This window comes from Corythoichthys intestinalis, chromosome 4 (assembly GCF_030265065.1).
Source record: "Corythoichthys intestinalis isolate RoL2023-P3 chromosome 4, ASM3026506v1, whole genome shotgun sequence".
Lineage (NCBI taxonomy): Eukaryota > Metazoa > Chordata > Actinopteri > Syngnathiformes > Syngnathidae > Corythoichthys > Corythoichthys intestinalis.
The window spans coordinates 35,738,810-35,748,778 of record NC_080398.1 but is presented as its reverse complement, the minus strand read 5'-3'; the positions used below and the strand labels follow the sequence as shown (position 1 = coordinate 35,748,778).

At 34.9% G+C, this 9,969-nt stretch overlaps 1 protein-coding gene across 1 annotated transcript; it reads left to right on the top strand.

Annotated features, from left to right (window-relative positions):
• The first annotated feature begins 3,975 nt into the window (after positions 1–3,975).
• utp11 (UTP11 small subunit processome component) lies at positions 3,976–9,750 on the top strand. The gene is made up of 8 exons (XM_057834701.1): positions 3,976–4,153; positions 4,317–4,378; positions 4,459–4,561; positions 4,640–4,759; positions 4,891–4,984; positions 5,090–5,220; positions 5,309–5,419; positions 9,581–9,750. Exons 1-8 carry the CDS (start codon positions 4,094–4,096, stop codon positions 9,662–9,664), a joined length of 765 nt encoding a protein of 254 aa, XP_057690684.1. The 5' UTR covers positions 3,976–4,093; the 3' UTR covers positions 9,665–9,750.
• Positions 9,751–9,969: the final 219 nt, after the last annotated feature.

Below are 9,969 nucleotides of genomic sequence, written 5' to 3'. Positions count from 1 at the left end.
TACTTTTAATTTCATAATATGAACTATGAAAGAACTATTCAACTAGTCAAACTACGAACTACTTTCTCCACTAGAGGGCACTCATGCTTTTATGGACGAATGATGCTTCAGGTCTGATTTTTTTCTTTCACTGGAATTAAATGATTTAAAAAAATCTTTTATTTTGGTATTTCTTTGGCTTAATGCCATGATGTAATAGGTTATAGTACAGTGAAATAATAAAATTTAATATCGATTTCTTGTGATGAGAAAAAAATACCATTGTCCCCCCCCCAAAAAAAAAAAAAAAAAATCAAACATCGTAAGCAGTTATTCACAATGGTACTCATTACTTGAGTATTTTTTTTCGCCAAATACTTTTTTTTTTACTTGGACTTGTTTTAAATCTATTTTATTTAAATTATATTTTTTATTGCTCCTGGCCTTTTTAAATTTTCTTTTTCTTTTTTTTTTTTTTTTTTGAAATCTATTTTGTTTTATTATTTAAATAATTGATTTTCACCCTTAACATGGATTCTTCAATCTCGTTCAACTTATTTAAAATTATTCATCTTTTCTTTTTCTTTTTTTGCAGGCATGCAGGCTCCATTAATTCTGCAACTGGATGTTAAATGGGAGCCCAATAATATTGTCCCGCCGGCTGCAATTGGCCACTGGGCCGCATGTTTAAGACCACTAGTGTATATGAATTTAATAAAAACATTTAAAAATCAAATGAACTCGCGCATGAAACGGTGAATGTAAGTCGGTCACTCGTGACGGGTCCTAAGTCACATAAGCGAGACATACCAAAGTCCTTAGCTAACAACATACACTTGCTCTGATCCAACAAAATGTCAACACTGATATTTCCTCAGCATTCATTAAAGAAAACCAAACGTCTCTGCGTCGTCTCAGCTCGCTTTGTGTGCGTAAAATAAGCAGTAAAATGTTTTATTGGTCACCTTTTTTTTTTTTACAATTGCGTAACAGTTGAGAACATGAATTAAAATTATCATTTGTTGTTGCCGGATGTGACAGAATTTATGTGATACTATAAAAATGTCATTCATTTTTGTTGTAGTTCATCCGATATTGTTGGGTAAAGCCTTTGATTGAAGACATTTATAACGCTGAAACGTGCGCACAAGGATTCGGGGGTCATTAGCGGGAGGTGCTGACGATAAACAAAGCACGTGACATCATGTGGAAACACTGATCCCATTCATTGGTCTCATCAGCCGCAGACTTTCTGCATGCTGGGCAAATTTCACACATGTAACAGACATTCCTCGGTTGTAGTGAGATGCCATTGGAGGGGGGGCTTGCTGGGATATCACATACATGCAGAGTTGGGAGTCTGGGTGAGATGAGCTCACTGGTGCCATTGCGGCTTCTCTCATATATATCATGCCAAGTTGTAGTCCCCTCCATACCCAAAGTCTTATCTGAGAGGATGCAGCGACTCATTGAAGACTTTCATATGTCATTCATATTTATGTTCACTGCTTGTTAGGGTATACACTTTATTTCCTAATGTTGTTTGAGTAACAACAGGGCTCATTTCATTATTTTATTTACTAGAAAGAACGGGAAGTAGACAGAAAAGAAGAGAAACACAAGGGTTTTAAGATCTAACTAAAATACGTCGAGCTGTTTCGAGGGACACGAAATAATAATTTCTGATATTATTTACATTCTTAAATGTTGTATTTCTTACTTTGGAATAGGGCTGCAGCTATTGATTAATTTAGTAGTCGATTAATCGATGAAGTAGTAGTTCGAATAATTGGGTAATCGGATAAGGAACATAGAAAATTAAAATACCTGAGCTGAACCTCAAACGGTATTAAAAAAAGTAATAAATGAGGATCTTAGTACAACAAAAACACAATTGGCTAACTTACATAGTAAAGGTTGGCTAGCTTAAATGCTATAAAATGCTAACATATTTATCTTTTTTTTTTTTGCAATGCTCTTACCATATCGTTCAAACACATATTCCCACAAAAAACAGCTAAATATACCTATAAATTAAATTACAAATGCATGAAAAAACATTAACTCAAACAAAAACTTAGTTTATGTCGGTCTTAACAAGGAGCAGCTGGATTTAGCAATGTGCAATGAGTTATATTATATTCACTGATGCCACTAGAGGGCAGTGTATCCACCCAAATCAATAAAACTAAATGCAAGAACTTAAAAACAAACCATTACAACACCACTTTATTTAAACGAATACTCAAAGCAGCAATATTTAATTTGAATCTTTTTTCTAATCTAATTACTCGAGTTAATCGATTAACCGTTGCAGCACTATTTTAGAAGTAACTTAAGTGTCAATTATATTGTACATAGATACATTTTTGGTAGACTTTTGTGCATATTATAAATCATGACACAGACCTGGATTTGGTTATGCATAAATGTTAGTACAATGATCCCTCGCTACATCGCGCTTCATACTTGCTCCCTCAACCCATCGCGGATTTTTTTTTTCAAATAAATAAAACAAAAAAAACAAATGAGCTGTTCCAAGCCGATCGCATAGTCTCACTCTTCCTCCTTCTCCCTGCTCTTTGTTCGTCAGGCAGTGCACATGCACTGGAGTTGCTTATTAATGATTGACAGGTGTTTGGGTTTGTTGTTGCCAGAGACACGAACTTCAAAGCGCCGCATGTGTCAAACATCGTTTAACTTGTTAAACAGTTGCTGTGGCAACTCATTTTGTGTAAGTGAGCAGCTGGAGCGGATTTGAGTGGACTCACTCAATGAAGTATTTAATATAGCCAAGCATTTTTCTACTACTTTATTCTTGTTTAAAAATAATCGGTCAGGCTGAGCACTGCAGTGCTTATTAAAGTTAACGATGATTGACAGACGTTTAAGGTTTAATCTAGCCAGAGACGCTTGTAAGCCAAAACTTCAAAGCGCTGAATGCGTCAATCATCGTTTAACTTGTTAAACAGTTGCTGTGGCAACTCATTGCGTGTGAATACTTGGGCGGATTTCAGTGGACTCACTCAAATTTTTAAATTATACTTTGGGGAGAAAAATGAAAAAAAAAAAAAAAAAAAAAAAAACACATGTCTTATATGTATCTCTTTCCAATGCTAATTCTGAACAAATACATTGAACACAACAAACGAAAAAGAAATTTAAAAATTTTGGGTGGGGGGAGGGTGCGCTACTACTTCGGTTTTTCACTTATCGCGGTGGGTTCTGGTCACAATAAAATGCGAAAAAGTAGGGACCACTGTATTGTAAAGATTTATTTAAATTAACTGGAAAATTTTCCATTGAAATTTTAAATTGGCTTGTTATGTGTGTTAAACTGGCAGCTGTAGATTTATATCATGTTTATTTATGAAATTGGGTTGCCTTGTACTTGAGGCCCTGTATATTGAATTGGTTGGGATTATTAATTTTATTTATTTATTTATTTATTTATTTATTTATTTATTTATTTATTTATTTATTTATTTATTTTTAAATAAGAAATAACCTTATTTGTTTTTAAATTGGTAACATGAAAAGACAGCCAATAAAATACAATGTAGAATTTGTAAAATGTTTAAACTACTGGTTAAATACTGTAGTGTATAATGGTTGTTTCGAATGTATATTATACTCTTGCTATATATCTCTAATCTTAGCCGATTTTTAACCTTATTAACATAAAATGAAGTCATAGTTTAGTACTCCTAAACGTACAGTATTTTAGGTGAGTTGTAACTGGTAACAAATTATGTAAAACAATATGTTCTGCTAGGCAAGCCAAAATTGTGCAACAGTGACCTCTATCGTCTTTATACTAGTGGAGCACCATCAAAAACATGGCGTTAAAAATAAAATAAAAATCTCTTGAACAACAAATTAAAGATTAAAACCAACAATAATAATATTATTTTCCTTACAACCAAGATTAATCATCACACTATTTTATGACTTTGTTTTTAGCGTAGCGAATCTGCTGAAGGGAAATGACGACACCGGAAATGACTTACAGCAACATTTACAGATGAGCACTCGTGCTCGACCTTGTCATACAAAAATATAACATTTTAAAGCAGTTTCTCGTATAAGCAGCTGTTTGACAAACTTTGCAGACATGTCCTCGTTCAGAAAAGCGCTGAAATCCCGACAAAGAAACCACCAGGAAAGATCCCAGGTGAGTTTGCCGGCTAAATTTGGGTTAGCTCCTAGCCGACCAAACTTAGCCATGTGCCAATTTTAAAAAAAATGTTGATTCTAATGCCTTGAGATTTTAGTGTGTTATGTGACATATCTAATTAATACGAAATAAACTTACCTAACTTTATTTTTTTTACCAGCCTGAAGCTAGGAAGCACTTGGGCTTACTGGAGAAGAAGAAAGACTACAAACAACGTGCAAAGTCAGTAAAATGAAGTCCATAAACCTTTCAAGCCAAGTAATACTTATGAATGTATATTCATTTATTGTATTATGTGACAGTGACTATCACAAGAAACAAAATACACTCCTCGCACTCCGTAAGAAGGCACTGGAGAAAAACCCTGATGAGTTCTACTTCAACATGATTAATTCACAGCTCAAGGTAAATTCTCAACAAAACTGAAGTTCTTACCATTTCATAGATTCAGCAAGGTTTAGTTGGTAATGGGGCTGTTCACAGGATGGAGTACACATGTCAAAAAAGCAAGAAGAGGACCAGGAAGTGACGGAAGAGCAGAAGAAAGTGATGACCACACAAGACATCAAATATGTCGAGATGAAGAGGGTGGCGGAAGCAAGGGTAAGTTGTCCTTTAACTGCAAATATTTGTCTTTTTCCCCATTAAAATTTAAAACGACTGATTGCTAGGCTGTCTGTATAAACCCTAAAAGAAAACAAGGAAATAACCCTTATCTATCATTTATTTTTAAGAAAATTGAAAAACTCAAAGGAAGTCTACATCTTCTGGATGTGGACGGTAAACAGAAAAACACGCACACCTTTTTTGTGGATTCCAAAAAAGAAGGTAACTACTTGTAAACATGTCAAGGAATGCTAGTGACAATCGACTGGGAATTTTGGGCCATTTGTTTGTGATTTTAGTCACCATTTTTTCGTTTTTGTTTTGCAGTACAGTCATTTGACTTAGCCGGCCATCTGAACACTGTCCCCGAGCTGGTGGATCGTGTTTACAACAGACCCACGATGGCCACACTAAGAGATAAACGCATTCTAGGAGCCGTGGAGCCTCACAGTCAAGAGGTCTAGTCAAAAATATTCTAAGCTTAAAAAAAAAATCAAATCTTCCCATGTGACGAAAATTATGTATATTTTTCTGGTTATGTTGTAGAAGCTGTCCAAGCAACGCAAACACGAGTATAAAATTCTCTCCCAAAGGATCGATCGGGAGAAGAAATTGTTTGTCATTAGCCAGAAGCTCCAGACACGTAAGGACCTTCAGGTGAGGACACACAGCCTCTAATCTTCACATCATGAACTTCAGTAGTGTTATAGGTAAAGGGTAATGAACATTTAAGACATGGATGTGGTTAAAGTTTGTATAAGCACAAGTTTTTTATTAGGTAGTATCTGTATTCTTCAGTGGTACCTCGAGATAAGAAAGCTTCGGTACACGTAAAAATCATTTGTTGAGACATTTTTCAGTTTTTTTTCACTTCATATTACGAAAAATTATTCAGCGTACGAGAGATATGAACTGAAATAGATAATTCCCGCAATGCGATAATGTAACTACCAGTGCTTTTAACTCGAGTAATTCGATTCGCTGCTTCGAGTATTCATTTAATTAAAGTGGCGTTGTAATAGTTTGTTTTGAAAATGTGTGCATTTAGTTTTATTGATTTGGGTGGATACACTGCCTTCTAGTGGCAACAGTGAATATACGGTAATATGTCTAATTCCACATGGCTGAATCCAGCTGCTCCCTGTTAAGACCAGCATAAGGTTATTTTTTTGTTTGAGCTAATGTTTTTTAATGAATTTGTAATTTAGTTCCTAGGTATATTTAGCCGTTTTTGGGGGGGATTATGTGTTTGAACGATTGGTTAAGAGCATTGTCAAAAAACGTTAGCATTTTATAGCATTTAAGCTAGCGGACTTTTGCTATGCAAGTTAGCCTACTGTTCTTTTGTTGTACTTATATCGTCATTTATTTTAAGCTCAGGTATTTTAATTTATTCCGTCCGTCCTTCCGTCATTAAAAAAAAAAAAAAAAAAAAAAAAAAGCTTAACAGACTTATATTAAGCAATACCAAATAGTATTTAGTCTTAACTCATTAACTCCCTGCCATTTTCACTGGTGCAACCCCCCGTCGCTCCCAGCCGTTTTACTGGATTTTGACTAATTTTGCAAGGCCCACAGAAAATTCTGTTCTTTTGCTATACAAACATGGAACCCACCAAAAGGTAGATTAGACTCTCTTCTTTCAGCCGGAAAAAAAAGTTAGTTCACATCTTTTTCAATTCTTTAGAAATCAGCATTAGAAAATAGCTTTGTTTGAGCAATTTTCCAATTTCTGATGAAAAAACTGAGAAATTGGGCTTTTTGTAAAAGCATACATTTCAAACATAACTTTGACTTTAACACAGCTATTTTTTCGCTTTTTTGACATCCCAAACATCCGAATAATGTTTTCCTTCTACAAAATAACATAAACAACAAGACAAATAGATCTTTTGATAGCAAAGTAGCAATGTAACAAGGTCGTCTTCCGCCGGTGCCCCGGCCGTTTGTTCCGTTGAATCGGGTCCGGGTCTTACCAAATGTGCTACTGCCCTCCAGTGGCCAGTTTTATTGCTTTAAAATGGATTTTCAGCATTGTGTTTTGGAGCTAAGTTGCATCAGAGCCTAGAGATCGTCTCTTGTGAAAAAATAAACGTAACACTGAAACAATTAAAAATGGAACGTATTTATACGTTTTTGGGAGCAAATGAGTTAAACAACTTTAACATATCTTAAGTCTCATTTTATGTAGGATTTTGTATAGAATAAGCAAAAATCACTTATTCTGAGCAACAAATAAGGGATATTAGAAAAGAAAGGCTCAATCACTTATATGAAACAACAAATCAAGTATATTCATCTTTAAAAATGGATTAAACACTCACTTTTCAAAACATGTTGCTTAGAACAGACAAAAATAATTTCTAAGCAACAAATCTAGAAAATTAAACCTTAATAAAGCCTAAATCACTCATTCTAAGCAACAGAACAACTCAGTTAAATCTTGAAACACTTGTTTACTAAGATTAAAATGTCTTATTTGTTACTTGTTTAAATGTTTTAAAAAATCAATTCTGTTCAGAAGTTTGGGATGAACTCTGTCAATATAAAGTGATTTTTTTTCAAGTTTAGGGCTGCAGCTATCGATTATTTTAGTCGGTCGATTAATCGATCAACTAGTTAGTTCGAATAATCAAGTAATCTGATAAGGAACATAAAAAAGTTAAAAATACTTGAGCTGAGCCTCAAACGGTATGAAAAAATAAATAAATGAGGATTTAAAGAGCATACGGCAGAATGAAATCATAAAAATGCACTTATTCAGGACGACATGGCAAAATTACTCCATAATGGTCAAACCTGTCGACTTCACCTTTACTGTCGCACCTCCCGAACGATATTTTATGACACCTAAATCGGACATATGTCATTTCCCTTCCCCGACTTCGGAGAATGTAAACAAACCAAGAGGCGTGACAGCTAGCCGACATGCTAACCCCAACCGAGTGATGTTTCAAAGTCTTCGAAGCGGAAAATTACACATAACTAGCCCGGATTATTTGACATGACGACTGGGTTGTCGATTGTCTTCGTGGATCGGCAAACCGCCCGGCGGAGAGCAATTTACAGTTCGTTCCCCGGAGGAGGGCGGCTGCAGTTGTTGTGCAGCTAATGTGCATGAGGAGAGCTTTTTATATGCCTATCAATGATCAAACGTAAGTTGTCCTTTATTTAAGGAAAGTTTGTAGTGTTTACTTTGTAATCGCTTTATTCGTATTTGACATAATACAAAACAAGATGTTTACTCACTTCGTTGTAAGTCCAATGGTCCCACAATAGTAGGGCATGTTTTGGCCAATATCCACGGTGAATAGGAACCTTCTGAAACTCCAAAAAGGCGCACACGCCTCTCATAAAGCAAGATTTTTCTGCAGCCGTTTGGCTGGCGTGATGCGAAAAATAAACGTATTAATCCGCAAAATCAGCTGAATCCTTAGTTCTCATACACAACAGTACGGCTGTTTAGTGAAGAGGACGCCTTCACCCGTACACGTCACAGCGCCCTCCTCCTCAATGCAAGACCGAAGCCGGAAGTCACTGATTTTCATGGCGCGGGATTAAAAAAACTAAATAAATATAGCGATCGCTTCCACACACATCCAAGCGGTCCATATCATTCAGGAGCATAAAATACCACGTGTATTATGAAATAAACATGCTTTTTATGTCACATGCACTTTAAGTACAACAAAATAACAGTTGGCTAATTTACACAACAGAGAAAAAGTCCGTAATCTTAAATACTACAATAAAATGCTAACTTTTTTTTTTCAATGCTCTTAACAAATGGTTCAAACACATATTCCCACAAAAACAGCTAAATATACAGTATCTATAAACTAAATTACGAATGCATTTAAAGCCATTAACTCAAACAAAAACTAAACTAATTGCTGTTGCTTAATATGTCTGTTGAGTTTTTTTTTTTTATGACGGACGGATGGACGGACGGAATAAATTAAAATACCTGAGCTTAAAATAAATAAATGAAGATCTAAGTACAACAAAAGAACAGTTGGCTAACTTGCATAGCAAAAGTCCGCTAGCTTAAATGCTATGAAATGCTAAGGTTTTTTGGCAATGCTCTTAACAAATCATTCAAACACATAATCCCCCCCAAAAAACGGCTAAATATACCTATAAACTAAATTCCAAATTCATTAAAAAAACATTAGCTCAAACAGAAACTAAGTTTATGTTGATCTTAACAGGGAGCAGCTGGATTCAGCCATGTGAAATGAGTTATGTCATATTCACTGTTGTCACTAGAAGGCAGTGTATCTACCCAAATCAATAAAACTAAATGCAAACGCTTTCAAAACAAACCATTACAAAGCCACTAATTAATCGAATACTCGAAGCAAAATTGAATTCAAATCTTTTTTTTGAATCGAATTACTCGAGTTAATCGAATAATCGTTGCAGCACTATTCAAGTTATATTGAGTGTTTCTTATTTTAAGGGGGAGAAAGTAAATGTGTCAGAAATGTTCTTAATTCCAGAATAGGTATTGTTCAAAACTTTATTTGGATTAAGTGGAAAATTACCAACTTTTAGATGTATGGGCTTATTAAGAACATTTGGTAGTATTTACTTTAAGTGAAATATTCTATCACATTAATCTGGTAACTAGTCTTTAACACTTAAAGCAAGATGGAGAAAATTATTTTCACTAGATTTAGGAAGCATTTTATTAAGATGTCATAAATTTGCAGTGTAAATAATTTCATATCTTGAGGTACCACTTTTTCCAATGGATTTGAAACGCGTGATCCTGGGATAAATGACAGTTTACTAAAAAGTGCATATTTCCTACAGGATAAACGTCAGAAGATCAAAGTTAAGAAGGAGACACCAAATGCTGCGGCTATCTACAAATTTGAAATGAAGAGGAAACGTTGAGCCGCAGCAATGTTGACCAATCAATATCAAACAGTCTTGTAACTCGTTTTGTACATAAAAATATTTTTTCCTATTAAATATTGAACATTAGTCTGGCTCAATTTTTATTCGGTTTTTAGATTTAGGAATTCATAACGGCTTAGGAAAAATGAAGTGGACAAACCCTTCCAAATGTAGCTGAAGTTTGCATTTTCTAGCAGTAGATGGCGCCATTGGGCTGTGTACTAAAGACTCAGTAGACCAAGCTGAAACGCAACTGGACAGAACGTTAGGTAAGTATGCTCAATCATGATTTGGAAAAGCAA

Excerpts from the sequence above, each read along its gene's own strand:
- utp11 (XM_057834701.1), top strand. The coding sequence starts at position 4,094 with ATGTCCTCGTTCAGAAAAGCGCTGAAATCCCGACAAAGAAACCACCAG. Across the intron at positions 4,379-4,458 it reads GACTACAAACAACGTGCAAA|TGACTATCACAAGAAACAAA; the intron begins GTCAGTAAAATG and ends ATTATGTGACAG. Across the intron at positions 4,985-5,089 it reads TGTGGATTCCAAAAAAGAAG|TACAGTCATTTGACTTAGCC; the intron begins GTAACTACTTGT and ends TTTGTTTTGCAG.